Source organism: Homalodisca vitripennis, unplaced genomic scaffold, assembly GCF_021130785.1.
Source record: "Homalodisca vitripennis isolate AUS2020 unplaced genomic scaffold, UT_GWSS_2.1 ScUCBcl_3335;HRSCAF=8811, whole genome shotgun sequence".
Classification (NCBI taxonomy): Eukaryota; Metazoa; Arthropoda; class Insecta; order Hemiptera; family Cicadellidae; genus Homalodisca; species Homalodisca vitripennis.
In genome coordinates, this window is record NW_025779443.1 from 1,407 (window position 1) to 24,017 (window position 22,611).

Here is a 22,611-nt window from a genome sequence, read left to right on the forward strand (position 1 = left end):
ACTCTCACGTAGGGTAGTCAGGTCGCTAATGTAGTTACTCTGTTTTATGTTTGCCCCTCTGGTACCCAATCAATTTGCAAAATCCCTTTGATATAACAGAAAAAAAGCAATCATCATTGCCTTGAATTTATCATTTTATTATTCATGCTTCTTTTTAAGGTGGAGAACCAGAGAACTTCCAATGCTAATACTGACGTTTTGTTTTAGAGCCATAAATATAAAAAAAAAAACACACAATTCACAAACACAAATAATAACGTTTTCTAAAAGGTTAGGATATTATGTTTTATAAAAAGTCAGAAAAATCATTCTTTACAATAGAATATTCCTTCTATACAAGGGTGAGACACTTTGCAACCAATTTTGAACAAGCTTTACTCATTTTGAAACTTTTATGAAGAATCTGCTGTCTAACATTTTCTTTGTAGATTTCTATTAACTCTGATAGTGCTCCGATAGTTTAAACAGCGATCTTATGGAACAGGTTACCGATTTTGTGGGACGTATCCATGTATATGTATATTATAAGAATATTTAAATAAAAGCATGTAAAATGTATAGACTGGGCTGGTAGTTTTAAGACATGCCTTTGGTGAAAAGGCTTGGCAGTTTGGAAAGGCAAATTATGGCAAATTGTGAAATAAGACTAGATGTAAAACTGTGCTACAAATTAAATTAATAGATTAGCTTTTAACATGCTTAATAAATAGTTTATACATACTTAAGAATGGCATTAGCGGTTGATTTCTTCACTTTGCTGAGCTCTGTCAGCGTTTTCATTGTTTCAACATCTTGATTTGTTTTCAATTTCCCCAACGCCTCTACAGTATCAGAGACTAATTCTGCCAGTGTCGCTAAAACAATTAGGCATATTAGGCACTAATATAAACAGATAGCAATCAACTAAGATTTTAAGATATTCAGTAGGTCAGAGAGGTTTTCTTTAATATAGATTCTGGTTGAAATATCAAACATGCCAAAATTTTATTTTACTGAAATATTCATATTCTAAACTTTAAGATAATGGAACAACTAATACTTTTACTACACTCAGTAGATATAAATCATCAGAAAGAGGGTTAAAAGATTAAATTGAATCCCTATTTAAACCCTTTCAGTACCTACATCAAGAGCATATTTTAAGAACTTGCATAAAATACTAATTAGTTAACAGGACATTTTATAAAAAATGCACTTGGATAACAGCACAGGAAATTCCTACCACCTTTAATCTTGATCTTCTCGAAAGTGGTACATCATAGACGATAGATGCAAGGTGTCAAATTATTTTAATTATATATACACAATCTAATAGTAGACTCAAATTTCATTATTTTACTCAGAAGCATGGAACACAAAATCTATTTTTAAAGGATTTCTCTAAAATTCATAGGTATTTTGTATGATCACATATAGATTCTCCACCAGAAATCCTTAACGCTATAGTTGTAATTGATTTATTTACAATAAAACTACATCAATTTGTTTGTCCAATATTTCTCAATTAAAAACAATGTATAACAATTCATCAAACTCCTTAAGTTTTGATGTAGCTCTCTGTAATTCGTATTTCCAATGATTGGAAAACTTTCCTGAAGGAAACAAGGTTTTAGAAATGTAAAAGATAAGTACACACCGAAATCTATAAAGAACTTATTGACTAATAAGATTAATTTAAGGATTGTTCCTGGAAGATGGAAGAGTGCTGAAAGGAACTGGTGTCTTACGGAGAGGAGGACTTTGAAAGAAGGGTAGCTGTTACCACAGATTGTGGTGAATACTTTTTGGATTAAAACTGTAAACAGTTACCTGTGGGTGGCACTTCCATCTTGTTTACTCTTAGCCGATGGCGTGCCTGCTCCAGTTTCTGGTTGAGGACAGTCAGCCGCTCCTCACAGTTGCCCTCGTTCACTGTCTCTACACACAGAATGCTCTGTTCAGTGAGCACACAACAGCAGTGCATCATGTGCATAAAGCTGAGCAAAGTGATAGTAACTGTAAACTACTACTGACTTGAAATATTTTTATTAACCTTTATTTCTAAACAGGCGTCGATTTTGATAATGGTACATGGTGAATAATACACATAATGTTTGGAATTTCAAAAATTAATTCATATAGAAGTAATTTTTGTCATAAGAGGGCTATCCAGAAAGTAGATTACGTTTCGTTCTGTAGCTACTAGGGGCAGGATATCACGGCCATTTTGATATCAGTGTTTCTCCGGTCAGTGGCTATCCAGCCATACTAGTGAGAGGTACTATCGCTCCTTATACAATAGCAGTTTGAAATGTGTGACACAATTGAAAATCCCACAATAAACCAATTGAGATTTATTGCCAACTCTGTGAAGTTTATGTAAACGAAGGTGGAGTATGTCAGTGGTGCATTAGGTTTAAAAAATGGCTGAACTGTGCATGATGATAAGCAAAGTGGACGGCCAAGCATTGTGACTGATGATTGTCTCTAAAGTTGATGAAAAGATTAAAGAAGACCGCCGATTCACAATAACAGAACTCTCACTTAATTTTCCTAAAATTTCAAGGAGTTATTTTACACAAAATTGTTATGCAGAAGTTAGGATATAATAGTGATGACTGTTGGAGTTGGTGGGCTCCCTAAGTGTTAAAAGTCCATTGCTAGCCTGGACATAAGGGCTGCTACTCCTGTCCGCTTTGACTAGAGAAGCTATTACAGAGCTGGCCCTCTTCAAGGTAATATGACTGAGATATAGTGCTCACTATCCCTCCTCATGGATCCTGACAGGAGGCAGTCCTTACCTCCAACCTTATCCTACCTGAATATCCTTTCACTCTGGAAACAAATGCAAAGATCCTGTTAGGACTAAGAGCAATGAGAGTTTCCTCAACTTCTTATCCCAAGAGAACATATTTTCGTTGTATTTCAAAGTAAATACCTTTTAAGCTTTTATTAAGTAAACATTTTTATTGCTTTTTTTCATTTAACATTACAATACATAGAACTTTTTACACATAATGCAAGAGTTTTAAAGTAAGTTCCAAAATTCCAAAATTTGGTTGCTACAAGTTGGTATTTGGTGTATGCACGTTCACTCTATTAGGGAGAGAAATATAAAACAATGTTTACCTTTATACATTCTTCCACCGATTAAGGATCGATCGATGTCTGCAAACTTCAATATGTTTATATTATTTGTTTTCTTAGTGCTAATGAGGTGAAAGCAGTTTAATTTCATGATTAGCTAGAAATTTTAATTTTTCTTCCATGACTTAAGTGTACAACTAACAGTTTTGAAATTAAGAATATACATAATGTCATGGTAACTCCTTGGATATACACAAAAGGTGGTTTTAGGAAAAACAACAGTATTTAAACAATATTATACAATTAATAATTAATTCTATAATATTTCAAATTATGTTTTTCATCCCTTGTGATTGTCTTACTTGGAAATGCTTCACAACGGTTCTTCAACTAAAACAAACCTGTATTCCTGTATTATTTATTTTGTCAATATTTCCATCTTGTGTCTATATACAGAGTGTTCCATGAAGAGGTTTAAACGTTTTATTTTATATTACTTCACCATTTATGCACCAAACATTTTCAAACTCTAAGCAATTCATTAAATAGGTTTAAATTCTGTAAAAATGTCAGCTCTCTAACAATTGTTGAAATAAAATTATGGCATTTTGAAAAAATATATTTTAAAAACAGTATTTTTGGTTTTGTAAAATTATGTATTGTCATATTCTAGAGAAATAAAGCATTTCAATCAGAAAGTTAGAATATACCGTATTAAAAAACCTAAAATTATAGTCCACAATTATTTGAACTGTAATCCATCCATAGCGACACCCTGATAACAGCACTTAACAAATGATCAGCTCTTACTAAGGAATTCTGCGGTATCTGGAGAAGTTTCTCTTTAATTGATTGTTTTAATTCCTCATCATTATTGAAGCTACAAGTATAAACTTGTTACTTTAAGTAATCTCATAGAAAGAAATCACACACGGTTAAATCTGGGGTTTGGAGTGGCCAATATAAAAAATCACTTCCACTACCAATCCAATGGCCATGAAGGTTGTCGTTTAGTAATTGCTTGACAGGATTTGTGAAATGAGGAGGAGCACCATATTGTTGGAAAATTGCTTGATCCATTTCTGGAATCGTAAAATGAGGCAAGACTTCTTCATTTAAAACCTGTTCATACCTATTCCCAGTCATTGTACTGTCTGAAATGTCGTAAGTTAGCACCCCATTACAACTGACAGCTGCCCAAACAGTAATTTATTTTGATTTGAATAGAGTCTGTTCAAGAATGTGTGGATTACCAGTGTTGCAATAATTACAGTTATGCCCATTTACAGCACCACTGCAGTAGACAGTGGACTCGTCTGAAACAATTTGAGTATGCCAATTAGGATCTAGCTCATGAAACAATGATACGAGAACAAAATTCCACTCTCCTGTCCGGATCATCTTCAAGAAGATCATGGACTAGGTGACTTTTGTAAAATTTAATTTTGTTTTTCTTAATTATTCTCTGTACTGAAGACTTTGGAACACCAGTTTCAAGTTCAACCTTCGTTACCTGGAGAGCAGAGCATTGATGCGCATACTAGTACTTCTCTTTCCTTATTTGATCCTCTAGAGTACTTTTTTACGACACTTCCAGTATCTAACAAAAGATTTTTCCACTTAGTTATTGTTGGATTGCTAGGTGGTTGGGTAGGCAACCTGAAATTGTGTAATTGCTTCTGTAATGTTGCCAAAAGCAATAGCCCCCTCACAACACTTCAATTTTTGTTCAACATTAAAAGCCATTTCTCGAACTTGAATAGCAGTAAAACTTATGGAGGAGGTTAGATTATGTTTTTATAGCACAAGCAATATTCTTCAATCAAACAGCTGTTTTAAACAATGAGCATTATTAAATAGCTGTTCTTTAAAACTGCAATGCAGTAGTCAAATCAGGTAATTCAAGAAATAAATTTTTATAGGAAGCAAAATGGTAAGATTTTTATATGTCACCATTTTGTTTCAACAATTGCTAGAGAGCTGAAATTTTCACAGAATATTTTTAAAACCTATTTAATGAATTTTTGTACATTTTCAAAATGTTTGGTGCATAAATGGGCAAGTAATATAAAATAAAACTTTTAAACCTTTTCGTGGGACACCCATTGCATTTTCAATATATTGAAAGGTCAAATTAGCTTAAATTATTTTAACTTTACTACACTCACCTAGTACTTTGGCGAAATTAGGACTATGCAGGCTGTGCAGAAAATCAACTTCTTTGTTGAAATTTATGTTCTTGAGCCGAGACGTAGTGTTACGAAGTATTCTTTGATTTTCTTCAATTCTATTTTGCAATTTTATTAGTTCAGTCTGAAAAAGTGCTGTTTTAAAAATTTACTACCACTTATAGAAGAAAATAAACATACAAGTTATTTACAAAAATGTGTTATATCTTAAGAACAAAATAAAATAAACAATAAGTTTATTTTATTATTATTATGTTCCTTTGGTTAGCGTAAAAAGCAGGCCAAAAAGATCAACTACACATAAATTGTAAAGATATTTAAATTTAAAATTCTTGGTATTTCAATATCTCTACAGTTTTTAATACTTTAAAGTAGGGGATAGGCTAGGCCTATGTCAACCAACTTTACACTTACTAGTTTTAAGTCCTTTTGACACTGTCAAGCATATGTATCAATGTCTTCTGACAATAAAGTAATTTAATTTAAATTAATAGTTAAATATTTAAATATTTTCTCAGTTACTATGTTGATAATAACATTGCTGACAGACCTTAGGTATTGTTTGAATTAAAATCAAAATAATAACCTAACACTTTTTATTGTGAGAGAAGAACTGTATCTAATGTTAATCTGTAAATTTGACTCAACTAAGTAATTTAAAATTAATCACTTTCATAAATTTCCTATATTACTTACATCAATTTCAGCATTTTTCTTTTCTTCCAATTTCTTTCTGAAAATCGTTTGTATATAGCGGGTGTATTCAAAATCCAGTTCTTGCTCAAGATTTATTCCTTCTGAAACAGCCTATAACAAGAAAATTAAAAAATTATACCAATTTCTTACGTGTCCATAAATTTAAATTAAATTATTAGACAATCCAAAAACATGTTACTACAATTTTCACTACCCATTGGCCTTGTATAACCGAATATTTTTGTTACGGCAGCTTTGGGCTCAAAATTGTCATTATGGAACTGTTCCAAGATTAGTGCAGTATCACATAAATATACTTTTTTAAACCTGTTTTTCATCAGAACATTATGCAATATGGATAAAAGTCAGAATTATATGTGGAAAAATATTTAAAGCTGGTAAAGTAAACATACCATACCGATATATTACGTCAATTTCAGTGTTAATTTTGAAAGTTTAATATTTATCATTGTCACAGCACATTGTCTCTATCATAAATCCGAAAACACAAGTTTGTAAAAGAAGTATGACCCAGAGTCCTGCTATGGTAGGAGAGACAGGAAGTATGGTGCTGTATGTCTGGTGAAACATACAAACAGCCATGTGACAACTGGCGTGTCAAGCAAGCCATGCTCAATCATCTGTTAGTTGTGTATATATATATATATATATATATATATATATATATATATATATATATATATACCAAGTGGACCTGTAACCCTTGTACACAGAAGAAGAGATTGAGTAGAAGCTTTTCAGATTCCAGCCCACCCAACATGAGTCCTGGTAATTCAACCGTTACTATGGAAGATATAAAAAGCATGCTGGAGGAAATGAAGAGAGAAATCCTTGAAGGCCAAAGCAAGGTGGAGTCTGAACTCGGCAAATCCATAAACCACTGTCTGGAACTGATCTCTGATAACAATAAGCTGATTGAGACTCAGAAGAAATTAATAGATGACCAGCAAAAGAAGATTTCCAGTCTGCAGGAGGAAAATAACCGACTACAAGTTAAATTCAAGGACATCTCGGATCGCCAAGCTGAACTGGAACAGTACTCAAGAGGAACACCCTGGAGATTTTTGGAATTCCTGAGGAGGGTCCAGCTGAGTCGTCTGATGCCCTGAAGAAGAAGGTAGTAGAGATCGGAACTGCTCTGGGAACTAAATTGAGCGAGGATGCCATAGACGCCTGTCATCGGATTGGAGGGGGCAATAACCGCCCAACATCGGGGATAATTGTCAAGTTTCTTCGCCGGAACGACGCTGACAACCTACTACAGAAGCGGAAAGTGAAAAGAGACTTTTCTACAAGACATCTGGCTGGCTACAAGAGCGACTCACTTGTGTACATCAACGTCTCCTTGGCTCCGGTAAGAAGAGTTCTCTTTGCAAAAGCTCGTAAATTAAAATCTGACTTTAACTACAAGTATGTATGGGTAGATAGGGCAGGGAGGGTGAAGGCTAGGAAATCAGATGACAGTTCAAGTAGAGTGATAGTCATTGGCAATGAGGATATCTTGGCGAACTTGATTGATAAGGAAAATAAGAAACGTCAACCCCACTAAGTTCCGTTCTGCAAAGTTGAGATGATTTTTATTTGTTGTTTTCCTTTGTTACTGCCCAATGAAATTGTTCGCTAGTTTGTTACAATTTAGTTCGAAATGCACGCTAGGCCTATTATTTGTTATTTAAATATGTTATATATTGGATAGTTTAAAACTAAGTATTTATTATCAAAACGTGCGCGGGGACTGAGAACCAAAACATTAGATTTATACGAGTCAGTGTTGGGCGAAGATTACGATTTAATTGCTTTTACAGAAACCTGGCTTGAACCCGGCATAGATAACAGTGAGTTGTTCGATTGTAGATACGAAGTGTTCCGTGCAGACAGAGATCAAGTGACCACAGGTCGGAGTAGAGGGGGGGGGGGAGTGCTGTTGGCGGTAAACAAACGCATATCAGCTGTGCAGCTGATAACTGGTCCACAGCTGATCGCGTCTAACATAGATTCTCTCTCGGTCAAACTATCACTGCCGTTCAACACAGTTATTGTAAGTGTTGTTTACATTCCTCCTGGCCAAGTTCTCAGTTCCTACACAAATTATGGTAATTCCTTTGATTTAATAGATGTTCATTATAATAATTTTATAATCCTTGGAGATTTTAACATTCCGACAATTAATGGCACTGCCTTTGATTTTTCTGTTGCTAAATCTTCAGCTAACATTATTAACAATATAATGTGTGAACATAACCTTTCTTCATACAATAACATTTTAAACTGTAATGATTTGACTTTAGATTTGGTGTTAAGTAATTACAATAATACCATTGTTGAACGGAGCTTTAGCCCGTTATTGCCAGTTGACGATTTCCACCCAACTTTAATTATATTTTGCATAGATAAACCCATAGAGCACAAACCTTGTCCTGATATTTCATCCAAGCAGTATTACTCCTTTAAACATGCAAATTTTTTCGAGCTGTACTGTAAACTTAGAGACTATGATTGGGGACTTATGTACAGTCTTACCTCTGTTAATGAATGTTTAGATTATTTCTATAGTGTATTGTTCTCTTGTATCAGTCAGTGTGTTCCACGAAAGAAGGTGAGAGTTCCAAATAAATATCCAGTATGGTTTACTCGTGAAATAATTATGGATTTAAAATTAAAAAACAAATGTGCTAAAAAAAGGAAGTACTCTCGTCATCATAATGAATTATTTAAGTCTTTAAGAAAGACTGTTAAGGATAAAATACAAGTAGCACATAGAGATTACATTTCTTCGGTAGAGAATAACATAAAATTAAATCCTAATAATTTCTGGTCTTTTATCAAATCAAAACGAAATAATAACCATTTGAGTGTGAGTGAATTTAATAATATGTCTTGTTTTGATGACACATATACTGGAGATAATATACCTGATGCTTTTGCAAGTTACTTTTCATCTGTTTATGACCCACAACCCTCCTGTTACAATCTGGACCAGTTCATTAGTAGTCAATCCTTAGACAATTTTTTATACCCAGTTTTAATTCTAGTGATGTAGTGAGTACCATAAGAGAGATGAAATCAAAAAGGTCTTCGGGCCCAGATGGAATTCCAGCGTATATTGTAAAAGGTTGTGGGGAGATATTAGCAAAACCACTGTGTTTTTATTTTTAATCTTTCACTTTCGTCATGTGTGTTTTCCGGACAAATGGAAGGAGGCCAAAGTTACTCCTATTTTCAAATCTGGAGAAAAAAATAAAATTGAGCATTATCGTCCTATTTTGTTGATAAATTCATTTGCAAAGGTTTATGAGCTTCTTTTGTATAAGCGGATATTTAGTGCAATCAAGTCTAGGATTTCCTCAGAACAACATGGGTTCTTACCCAAACGCTCTTCAGCAACAAACTTAATGGAGCTTTCTTTGAATATATCAGCTGAACTTGATAGTGGCGGTAGACTAGATGTAATATATACTGATTTTTCAAAAGCATTTGACAGGGTAAATCATGATATTTTGCTGCGCAAATTATTTCTCTTAGGATTTTCAGTTGATTTTTGTATATTTATGGCGTCATATTTACAAAACCGAACTCAGTTTGTGTCAATGTTAAACAAATCTTCTTGTGTTTATACAAGCTCCTCGGGTGTTCCTCAGGGCTCAAATTTAGGACCTCTCTTGTTTTTAATATTCATTAATGATCTCCCCCGTTGCTTCTCTGACTTTAAATGTCTATTATTCGCTGATGATCTTAAATTATACAGGCCTATAAAAGATGATTTTGATGTTAACTTATTACAAAATTCTTTAGACCAGTTGTATGTTTGGTGTTCGACTAATAAGTTGGAATTGAATGTAAGTGTTTTGCCATGTCATACTCACGGAGGAGGATTCCTGATTTTAACATTTACTTCATAAATAATAAAGCTTTAAAAAATGTTTCTAAAATTAAAGATTTAGGTGTAATTTTTAGTTCTTCATTCTGTTTTAATGATCATGTCCACATGCTGGTGTCGATTGTATACAAACTTCTGGGCTTTGTCAAGAGAAATTCAAGATATTTTCACAATACTGAGACAATTATGACTTTGTATAAAACTATGATAAGAAGTAAATTAGAGTATTGTTCTGTTATCTGGAATTCAATAAATGTGTTAGAGTGTAGCAATTTAGAGATAATACAAAACAAATTTCTTAAATTTTTATTTTACAAACAACATAATTATGTATGTCCTTACGACATGCCCACTTCTAATTTAAGGGAAATGTTTGAGATTAAAAAATTGTCCATAAGAAGGGAACTAGCCTCAATAAGTTTTTTATGTAAGTTACTTAATAATTCAGTTGATAGTTTGTATTTGTTAAGTCACATAGGTTTGCATGTATCACATCATATATTTAGAGAATTTAATTTATTTGCTTTACCTGCATGTAGAACAGTTTCTCATTATAACTTTCCTTTGTACAAGACTCTACGGTTTCTTAATTTAAACCAATCAAACATAGATATTTTTAATGATAATTTGGAAAATATTTTAAAGATATGCAGCAACCTTTTATTTTGATTTAATTTATTGTTCATTGTAGAAGTGTATGTGTACAATGAAGCAAGTTGTTTATTTTTTTAAATTGTATAGAGTTCATTTATTTATGTTGTGTGTAAAGAAATTTTAATATTAATTTGTGTAACTGCCAGCAGTTTAGTTTAGTTTAGTTTGTTATGTAAAGTTCATATTAAGAGTACATTAATTTTAGTTAGGATAGCTGTTTTGGGAATAATTGAAGGTTTTGTACTTTGTTTGTGCTATATCATGTCCTGTAGCTGTCATGTAAAATTGAAAATAAATAAATAAAAAAAAAAATAAATATATATATATATATATATTACCTGTAGTATGTAACAGTACAGTGAGTGCCACAATGAGCGATGTTGTAGTGATTTGTCTTATTACGTCGTGATTGCAATTAAATCTAAAAAGTAGAAAACAATAGTTCAAAAACAATGCTCAGTTTTGGAATGCTAGTTTTTATATTAATAAATCACGTTTACTTTGGAGTGCGAAATCGTCTATATTACAATTTATAGAATAATATCAATTTGGGGGGGAGGGGTGTTGATGGCAGTGTTACATAATTTTTAAGGGAGTTAGTGTTACTGTTACAAGAGTGGGACGGAAAGTCTGATAAGTCCAATTTGTAAGGTTGTAAATTTCAACTCATTAAATATAATTTCCTTTTTAAGTCTGAAATGCCAAATTAACGTAAAAAACTAAGTTAAAAGTTATATAATTTTAATTAGTGAGTTCCATGTTTTCTTTATTGCACACTCAGTTTTATATATAATTTTTTGTAAGTGTAAATAACCAAGACAATTTGCTCTCCAATCATGATTAGCTAGTATTGATGTTTCACTCAGCTGGGTTCTATTTAGTTTTGTGTGGTTTTAATTTTGTTTTGATACAAAATACATTGTGACTTTCTTTAAAGTTAAATCAAAATTTTGTTATATTAGCCCTTCCAACTCTTAACACATGTGTAGGTACAGTAAACTTTACCTTAAGTTAACAAAAATCATGATAGAATGCAGAGGTATCTTCCTCTTCATCTCCAATGAAAAGGAAGATACCTCTGCATCTGCCCCACCTTAGCACGTGTCAACCAACCTAGCTTTTACTAACTGTCACACAGCTGCCTGCTTACCATGGTTTCTAAAGAGCCAAAACCATATGTATCATTTCTTGACCATAAGTAAATGCAATCACTGTTCAGCAGACACAGACTAAACTATAATTAACTGTAACTTAACTGTTTTCCTGGGAAGACTTGAATTCAATTGTTTATTGGATTTCATCACTTGCTTTCCTGTAACAAACCATTCACAATATAAAAATATGCCCAAATTGATTATTCAATATTGGTTTACAAACAATGGAAGTGCTCTTTGAAAGTAATGGTAAAAATTTATAAATAAACACAATACATTTTATATATAAATTTTTAAGAATTACATAAACCTAAGTCATAGCAAAAAATGTAAAAGAGACAAAAGTATGACTACAAGATACACTTTCTTATTATTAATCATACAAAACACAGGTTTTTTTTATTTGGAAAATAACTGCACAGTGCTCATTACCAGCAACACACTCCGTTGTGGCAGGATTGTGGGCAGGGTTCTAAGCTAAGTAACCTCGAGCTCTGACTCAGTGAGGATAACATGTGGGACAACAGGTGTTGTTTAGTTTTGATACCGAAGAAAGTTTGCTGCAATACCACTTTTTTATCAAAAGAAAGGAGAGACCCTTTTTAGCCTTATTTAAACCGTCTTCATGAGTCACATGCCTGGAGGATCTTATCCAACAGAATAAAGAGGAAAGTTGGTACAGTACAATATTGACAAAACTGATAAAAAGTGCAGGATTTGAACCTTTACTATCTCTAACACAAACGCACAATGCCTTACACCGTGAAGCCACTGGCTCTTCCACTTGATCAAATTATGTTTTCATCTGGGCAAATCTAATGCTAAAACTCCTACCTTGGTTAAGGAGACCTACAAAGATGGCACCCTGCTACTGTCTCTATATCCTAGAGGTTCACTGTTCTGAAATGGGTGGAAAATATGGAGTCATCTGAACGATCTTTAACAAATGGTTTGTGTAAATGTGGCATTGAACCTTTATGTAAGTTTTAGATTCACCACCAAATACATCAACATGTGCATGAAAAGATTTAAAAAACTATTTATGAAAATCTAAACATGAGGAAGATTTTTGTGGTATTGGAGTCAATTGACATTTGGCATGAAACAATGCAACAGTTAGAAGAAACTAAATCAGACATAAGACCACATAAAAACAGGTGAAAAATACCTCAATCTCTACCAAAGTACTAAACCAAAGACTAAAATTCAGAGTGGCACATCTTATAGTACCGTACCTGTATTCCAAGAGAACAAGAATACCCAAGCCCAAATGTCATGGCCTTGTGGTGCACTTGTGTATATATTGATATAAATAAAAGTTCATTTTGTATAACTGGTTTATTTCACACTATTAGCAAAACAATAGATGGAATAATCATGAAAGAGGTTAATAATCATTGTTTTCAATTTTTTTAGAAACATGTGTTTATTTATTTGCATTGATCCAACATAAATTAATAATAGTACAATATTTTACATATATGGTTGAGACACAATTCTCCCACACTTATTAAAAAAAAAAAAAAAATAGAAAAATCAACAAAATGAAACATTAAATTGTAACCAAATCTTTCAGGTAACCAGACTGGTAATGTGTTATAAAGGATCAGTGCAGCATTGTATTTTCAGTTCCAGTTTCATGTTGAAGTGGCTCAATGACTTGAAGAGGTGGTTGCTGCTGTTGAGTTGGTAACACGGTCATGTCTTCTATGGAACCATCATCTTGTACACTAGGAGAGAAGGTGACGGTGTTCATTGGTGTTCCACCCAATCTTAATTGGTTGATACATTGTTTGAAAGTGTTAAATTTACTCTGATATTAGTATGTTTGTTCCAAAGCTTATTTTGCCTCTCTCCTGATCAAGAAAATATATATACATACACAGTTCTGAGAAGCCTACTTTTGTCAAAACAAACTTAATATATACTATAATAAATTTTTTTTAATATTTTAGACCATCTAGAGCTGGAATTGGTACATTAGTTCAAAAGAACAGTCCAGCAAAAATTTCATCTAGCTTAGTTCTTGTCTACTGCTAGAAAAGGAGTCCTCGGAGTCAAATTCTACCCGTTTTATGTTTTAAGACATTATATAAGGTAGATTAGAACCTAATAGCTGAAATCTAAATTGGGGTTAAAACATTATTGTTACTTACTAGAAAATTTACTCACTATAAATGTAAACAATTTCAAAATAATAAACAATGTTTACACAGGATAGTTGATTACATTTGATAGGCTCATTCAATTACTATTACACAACTTTAGAGACCAAGATGGGAGTTTTTGAAGTGAAAACTTCTTTAGGCGCGTTGAGCGTTTTGGTAGAGGGTAAAATCCTCGGTTCGCGTCACCGACATGCTAATGATACTAACCTGCATGAAAAAGTCAGTCTCGCTGTGTTTTTTAACCGTAGACTTGGCCGCGGACTACTAACCTGCATGAAAAAGTCAGTCTCGCTGTGTTAAAACTGTCCCGGCGGAGTATGAAAACAGACTGCGAAAATCAGTGACCTTTACGGCTTCCTCTCGCGATTTAAAAGTGAAGCCAATGTCGTACAATTCTGTAAGATGCGTCAAATTAAAGCTCTTAATATTGGCAATCTATTGGTTACATTTTTAAATATTAAAAAAATTTCAAAATAATTTTGATTATTGTTTACATTTTACATAGCGTTTACAATGACAAGAAAAAAGTAGTAAGCGAGGATTTTTTTTATTTTTTGGTCAGACAAAATTTGTCAGCGAGAAAGTTGTGTGAAAATAGATGAATATTTTTTTTTGTAATTTATCATTTTTTTATTGGAAGTTTAGTTTAGCCTGTAGTAGCGTATGAAGTGATGAGTGAAGTGAACGTTTCTGCTGGAACTGTAGTTGGCGCATTGGCTCACTGATACCGTATTAACTCAATAAATTAGTTTATTGTGCAATAAAAATACCTTTACGAAAGAACCAAGTTAATTTAACTAATTTATTAGTTTTAAAAATATTGTGGGTTTAATTGTTATTGCAATTATATACTTTATCCGTAGCAATAACTGTATTATTTACAACGGTGTTCAACTCACTGTTGTTCACTCGGTGTTTACTCACTTATAAATGAATAATGAAAACAACGAATATATTTTTAAACATTTTTAATATTTGTACGAATATTTGTATTTAAAATTTAGCATTATTCATTTTAATTATGTTTTTAATATTTAACCTCTTCATCATGAAATGAGTATTATTACGGTATAAGATTTATCTTACTAGCGTGGTAAAATAGATTTCTAGTTATTTGATAATATTTTTTTCGTGGATTTTAAAATTGGAAAATTAAAAACGCGTCACATTTACAATTACAGATGTACTGCTACTATAATGTATTGTTAATTACTCTCAACTTAATAGTTCCGTTTTCACTTCTATCGGCAGTCCCACGACTGCTACTGTTTTTTGTTACTTTAAAGGCCAGTAGGGCGTATAGCCCAGAGGGATTTTTGAAATAAGAATAGGTCTAAATTCATCCCAAGAACCGCAGGAATGTCCAGGTACAATTTTCAATTGGTTGACTATTTTACGCAAGATAACAAAACAAAACAAACAAAGGCACTTGTACATTTACTATTACGATTATTAGGAAAACAATAGATGACTTGGACCCATCATCATGGAAGAGGTTAATAATCATTGTTTTTGAAATTTTTAGGAACATGTGTTTGTTTGTTTACATTGAGACAACATAAATAAATAACAGTACAATACTTTACATATCTGGTTGAGACACAATTGTAGAAACACTGTAAACAATGTTCACACTCTAATGTCAAGAACGTAGGGAGTCGCTAAAAAAAATTTGTCTCTCGGACATACAGTACCATCATTAGCGATTACTACAAAGAAGTCCTCACATGCCAAAACAAAGGCATACAAAAATGACTAGAGATAACTGATCACTGGAAGTTACATCACAACACTTCTGTCCACAACACCATAGTTATGACTGCAATCCTGACCCAGATATTATTTATTACCTTGCTGCAACGATTGTATGGTCATGAGAGTTCGACAAAACACTTTTCTCTCCCTAAAACTTATGAGAAATCTGGGATATTACCAGTCTGAAGGTGTTTCCACTATTCAATAGGTTTTCAAATTGTATGAGAGGTGTCACAACTAAGATCTTCAAAGCCTTTGCAACGTTGGAATAACATTGACAGTGGTGTGAGGCTATTTTTAAAACTTTTAACAATATGTTTCCAAAAATTTCTCTTTTCCATGCCCAGCCTCATCACTTTATGGATAAACTCTGTATTTGGGGTTAGTGTCATAAAAATAATGTGATGTTGGTTGCAAATGGTGATTAGAATTATGTGAATCATTCTCTAGTTCTTCTCTTTGGCTTCTTGTCTAAGCTTAGATACAGTTTATCACCAGTGTGCAGCTAACAGTTATCCTTTTCTTGAAAAGATCTAAAGCTGTCCTATTATTACAACAACCATACAGTACAATAAACTAAATACACATTGAACAAGTCATCCTTTTACCCCAACATAACAACATTTGCTGTTAGTGATGTTCCTCCATGAGGTTATCCAGATGTAAGTAAGATGAAAACCCCCATTTTTCTGAAAGATTTGGGTTTAAAATATAATTCTAAGACTTTTTTCATTCTTGGTATTATTTTGATATACTTTACCGTTGAACAGCTAGGAGTGCAGAAAGTTCTATAAACTAATATGTTTATAATTGGCTTTATTGGCACAAGCTGTAAATGACTTGCACAGGTGGAGCCACGCATGTATTTATGAAGATACGACATCACTTTAAAACCTTGCTTTAAGTCATCATAAATAAGTTAATTACTTTTGGCAGTATTTTAGGAACGTATTTTGTATAAAACATTTGTGGAATTACAACAGCTTTCATTACAATTCATTACAACAACATTCCATTAAAAAAGATTCTGCATTTTGAATGATATTTTTACAAATGGCAAAACATGCTCTTTTAACGAATTTTGGAAAAAAGAGTTTCTGTAAACTTTCAGAGCTCTCCGAGTGGCTCAAAGGATACATGAAAATAATAACAAGAATAAATGAGGTTTAGAATTACATGTTAAACCAAAATCTGTCAAAAAAGAGATTTCCAAAAGATATTTCACAGTTAACTGCCATATTTGAAGATAGCAACCGAATTTCTAAATTTTAACTACATAATTGTAATAAGCGTACAAAATAAGGTACAGTTTCCAATCTAAAGTTTGTCACAAAATTAATTATGTTTCTAAGATTCCAATCGTGGCCACCTTGAATTGATTACCATACATAAATGTTAAACGAGTTGCTCTTAAGGGTTGAAATTTGGTCTATATTGAAAATAGTTAAGATCACGGGCCACTGGGAGTCACTCACAAGGCAAGGACGTTGTCCATTGTGTGGCAATCATGAGACATGACATGCTTCTTCTTCTTCTATGCGGTGGCCTATTGCCATGCACTTAAGCCTCAAGGGCCTTTTGGGCACCCCAGAAGCATACCATGATGCCTACCAGTCTATGATTTCAGCAGTTCCACAAACCGCTAATCTGAAGTCTGGCATGCTTGTAACCTAGTTCAAGGATATAATCCTCTCATTTAAATTAGCAAAACATAATAGACACTACTCTACAAACTACATCAGGAACCATATATATATATATATATATATATATATATATATATATATATATATATATATATATATATATATCAATATTCAAATTAATGTTCAATTATGCTTCAATATTAAAATAAACACTAAACATAACTTGTGGTATTGAACTTACTTGAAGTTTCTAATCTATTTTCATTTATCATAATGCTGGAAATATCCGGGAGAGTTGGACAACGTGCTTCGATCATGTGTTGGTGTTGAAGCTTTTCTCTGAGGTATTCTATTCAAGCATTGGTTTCTAAAAAAAAATCAAATTAGTTTTCTAGATAGCCTACTCAAATCCTTAATTTCTTTTTTGAACATGAAATTTAGTTTAAAACATTGTAATGATACAAAAGCCTATTCGCAATTTTCAATCTTACTCACTTATTTAACGTTAGATAACAAAATTATTGTCCCATATTTATAACCATTTTTGATACCTTCACATTTCATCTCCACCAAAGCTAATCCAATAATAGTTATAATACCACTAGACAGACAACCGCATAAAGTTGCCATTTCAAAGTTCTGTATATGGTTAGGTCACATTTATTTAACATTAACTTATTTACAAGTCTGATGATTGATTTTAAGTGTGTCAAGCTAAGAAAAATATTATTTCAGAAAAATTATAATTTCATATTGTAAAACTATGAATAAGTGGTCTCTTTGTTTATAATCAGAAAGACCAATGTATATTAATATATTTTATCATTCAATGTTTGAGGGTTTGTCTCAAATCCTCTTAAGGAAAAATAAAAATATAGGACCACAGTAATAAGGACCAAAGTAATAAGGACCAAAAAGTAAGAAAAAAAATATTGCCTTAATTCCACCAATGTAATGAAGAAGAGGGATTCTAAAATACTAAATGATAATAGCAATGCTGATAAAATAAATGTAACTTTAATTTAAATATTTTTATCTCATCTAATTTTTTAACTTGTATTTTGTAATATGTTGGCCAAATTATTGGTGATTCAAGCCTTTACAGTAACAAAAGTTTATTTTTCTAATTTTCATATGATGGCCATTCTTGTTCACACAAATGTAGACAAATACGTTTTTTTTTTTTTTTTTTGTAGATCTACTCTAAACGTAGAAAGTTTTAATTGTTTAACTTACATAATAAACCTTGCTTTCTGGGCATACGTTATACAAACTCTCTATAAAAACGAAGATTTTAATTAACATAAATTTGTATGTATTTGATGTTAGGAAAAATGTTTCTTAATACTTTTAAGAATATGGCACATATCAATGATACTAAAAATAGTAATAAATTAGAATTACCACTGTATAGATTACAAAACTACGAGATACCACAAATATATAGGTTTATTTTAGTTGTGTAATAGTCTTTCCATTTCATGAAAAATTCTGTCAGAAAAAACAGGTTGCAGAAGTTGTTCATAACTTGCTGCTTAGAAACACTTTATAATAAATTGGAAGAATATTACATAAATATTAGAGATATGAAATTATGGTTAACAAACATAATTGTTATCTTGAATTTTTCTCTGGAAAGAGTTGTGTCTAAAAAAGAAATGTACCTTTTTAGATATTAAATATGATAATGAAAGAATAACTAAAGTATATATAAATAACATATGCATATAAAACAACATAACAAATTTTTATTAGAACGTATATTTAACATGCTGAAGGTAAACTGACTTGTTATTGTCATATACTGCACTGTTAATGAAAAGTGACAGTGTCATCCCTAAAATCCACAAACAACAATATTGTAGAAGCTCTTAATATGTGATGAAAATTTTGAAATAAACTACTTACAAACTCTCCTCTGACTTGCTCTTGCGTCTACTTTTTGGTTTTGGAACAACTGGCTTCATCTTCTTCATTTTGTAAAGGGTTATTTTTAGCAATGTATGACCTGCAAACATATTAATGTAAAGTAAAATTAAAAACAAATATTTTTATGTTTACACCTTTTAAGGTGAGTTATTTTCAAAATGATACCAAGAAAAGCATAATATAATCAAACCCTACAATATTCACTATAGAAAAGTAAAGTTAATGTCATATGACCTTGCTTATTAGGACTTAAAAGAGAACATAGATGTAGAAAAGTTTATATTAGCTTGCACATTTAGGGTAGGGTACGATAAGCGGACCTGGTTATTTATATCGAAGAATGTAATCATCAATACCTAATATACACATCTCAAATCCTAGACTATCAATCGGTATAAAAGTATATATAGTCGTCAATAGCAATCATATTTTTTAAATTAAAATATGAATTTAATATTTACAGTGATCGAACAAATTATTATAACCAAAGTTAGGAAAACTGAAGACGACCATATTTGCTCCTCTCACAGTTACAGTTGTTTACTTCCCACAAATTTCACATAATGGGGTTTTCAGTACGAGTCCAACATGTTGAAGCCACGAAACACATGTCTTATCTTTCAAAGCAACTTCGTGTAGTTTTCTAAAATTGACTGCCATTTTTAATAATCAAAAATGTTACTTATCTAAAATTGAAATATTACTTTACGTGTATTATTTGAAAGTGTTTACAGCTGTTTATATAGATTATTTAAGTTAACTGTTCAAAATAATGAATCAGTACGGTATCGAGTCTAATATCTAATATCGGTTGTCAATTTCGATATAAAAAACTGGGTCCGCTTATCGTACCATACCCCACATTTATATAAAACTAACTTTATTTTTAAAATTTAACTGAAGGGAATCTGAAATATTTTTGTAGCCTATTTTTATAGACAAAGGACAAGTAATGCACTTTATACATCACTTTGTTTGAAAATTTTATACAGGCTACCGAGCCGCATCGATTTAAACAGTCATCCCCTGCAGTATATTAGACTTATCAATCTACCCTTGCACCTCAGTATCTTGATATTTGTGGTTAGTGATGTGCCACTTCTGGAACATCCACATGATCGCTCAGATTTAAGTGAACCATCGGTTTTTGGTATACCCAGTGTAGGTTCAACCAGCCAGAAGTAAACCCTCCTGGACTAATTATGTTGTGGTCAAACTATTAAAGGATGCTGCACGTTACCATCAAAGGGAATCACTACGTCCTGGGTAAAATACTTTCTGAAGTTATAATAGATCATAAAACTAAAGAGATAAATACCAATATAATCAGGGTACTATAATCTTTCCCTGGTTATTGATACATAACATGTATTGACTTACAAATAACTAAATGAAAATGCATTTAACATAGTTTTTAAATAGGATAACCCTTGTTCAAATGACAGGCCATTTGCAATTCAGGGCACTTTTTTAAAATGCCCTTTGAAGGACTTTTGGGTACACCTTGGATTAAAAGACAAATGATATCAATTTGATGACTTTCATAAAGTTACAATTATAGGATTTTGAAACTGACAGTCATATTATATTAACAGTAAATAATGTAATCAAGTGGAAATAAACAAGACCAACTCACCAGAATTCAGGATATCCTCTCCCTAACACTATTAATAATTGTTTGTAATTTCTAATAACAAGTAATTATGAGAAAAGAGTTACAAATCAAAGTAATAGACTAAATATTTGTAAGGTTAGGCTTTACCATCATTAAAACAACAAACCATTGTACAATATGATGCAAGATAAGTAAATTTTAGTAGGGATAGCCGAATGTTGGTATTTAATAATTACTAGCTTTTCGTAATTATTATCCTTAGCCTAGATTTTTAATTTTTAAAAGTAACCAATACACAGAAATGAACAGGTGATTCAGCCTTGAGCCTATTGGGAACAGAGTATAGCCTTTTGTTTATAAAGGGTATCCAACCAAACGATTTCGTTCAAGCGCCAAATTTGTTTTAAATAACTGTATATTTTTATTTGCCAACTTGCCGGTTTATAACTATTCATGAAGCTCCAAGCTACACGAGGAATAAGTAAATTTGTATTTACAATCTGTGAATAAGGAAAACATAATATATTATATAATAATGGTTAGTTATAAACCAGTGATTAAAACTTAAAAATAACATTGAAAAAGAATTGAAATAAAAACACAATTGGAAAGACATGGAGTCTACTGTAACGATAACGTAAATTTAGAAGTCCATTCCTTTCAGTTTATATTTATTATTACTATTGTCTGGTAAATTCACAGCTAAGTGCATATCAAGATTTAGTAGTTTTAACAAATATTTCTCACTAAATTAGGAAATTTTATAATTATGAAAGGAATTTCAGTGTCTCTAGGAATAACTCTGTTTTAATGTAAGAAGAACTGAAGAACCTTTTACAATCTGTTTTAGGATTTTCGATTAGATGTGCTGGACATAAGGTGTAAAAAAAGAGTGGAAAGTCAATGTTAAAATTCTGTGACAAGATAAATGTAAAAACAGCATTTAAATTATCCAAATATAATAAACAGTAACACCGAAATAATAAGCACCATTAACAGCCATTTTGCATTGAATTATGACCTCTTGATCCCATATTGTGCGTGCGCCATGTGAGACGTATATCTAGAAGAATCCCTCAGTATTTTGTACTATTCCGATGAGGGAGTTCTGTATTGTTAGAAGCGGGTTATAAGTAGTAAAGGTAGGCAATTCTCTGGTTTGAGGGTCAAAAACATGTGGGCAGACTGTTACATTCACCTCCATTTTCCAACATGTATATCAGCAGATAATGTGAACAATGTAGTTTGTAATGTTCTGAAGCTTGAACTTGGTCATGATTAGAGGTTGATACTGCTGTATCGTCAGCAAAAGCTGCAGTTGTCGGTTCTGGGTGGGTTGGCATGAGCTCTTTAAAACGTGTACAACAAAGAGCCTAATATGATATCCTGAGGAACACCCGATCCAATTTATTTAAATATGAAATTACGTAATAAAAATTGATCTGAAAATGTTTGTTTTGTAAGTAATAATAAGTGTGAAGAAAAAGCTGTTTTTAATTTTAAACAACAGTGGCTGTTGCCAGACCTTGTCAAGCTTTTTACATCGTATTGGTAGAAGACTGATTAGTCTATACGATGCAACTGGAGTAAAAAAGGTTTACTGTTTTATGCACGACTACGATTTGGGCAAAATTCCATTGAAATGGGAGATAATCAACTCTAAAAACTGTATGAAATAGTATAGTACAGAAAATCACTGCTTTTCTCGGTAGCTCCTTCAACGCTATCCTTGTTACAAAATCCTGGAGGTTTTACGATTCAATTCATCAATATACTTTCTCACGTATGTTTAAATTATCTAACGGGATTGTAAGTTGGTTAGATGAATCAAGACATTCTTG

The 22,611-nt window shown here is 32.1% G+C and overlaps 1 protein-coding gene across 1 annotated transcript; it reads right to left on the reverse strand.

The window, feature by feature from the left end:
- Positions 1-711: 711 nt before the first annotated feature.
- Positions 712-21,128, reverse strand: LOC124372472. Its single transcript, XM_046830875.1, has 8 exons — positions 20,792-21,128; positions 19,135-19,234; positions 17,468-17,593; positions 11,760-11,815; positions 5,952-6,062; positions 5,235-5,379; positions 1,810-1,917; positions 712-854 (listed from the first exon to the last, which is right to left on the reverse strand). Exons 3-8 carry the CDS (start codon positions 17,541-17,543, stop codon positions 712-714), a joined length of 639 nt encoding a protein of 212 aa, XP_046686831.1. The 5' UTR covers positions 17,544-17,593; positions 19,135-19,234; positions 20,792-21,128.
- Between the last annotated feature and the right edge of the window lie 1,483 nt (positions 21,129-22,611).

Coding starts and splice junctions, on each gene's coding strand:
- LOC124372472 (XM_046830875.1), bottom strand. CDS start 17,543: ATGATCGAAGCACGTTGTCCAACTCTCCCGGATATTTCCAGCATTATG. Junction 6,063..11,759: donor CAAGTCTTCCCAGGAAAACA/GTTAAGTTACAG, acceptor TTCTTGTTATAG/GCTGTTTCAGAAGGAATAAA. Junction 855..1,809: donor GATGGAAGTGCCACCCACAG/GTAACTGTTTAC, acceptor TAATTGTTTTAG/CGACACTGGCAGAATTAGTC.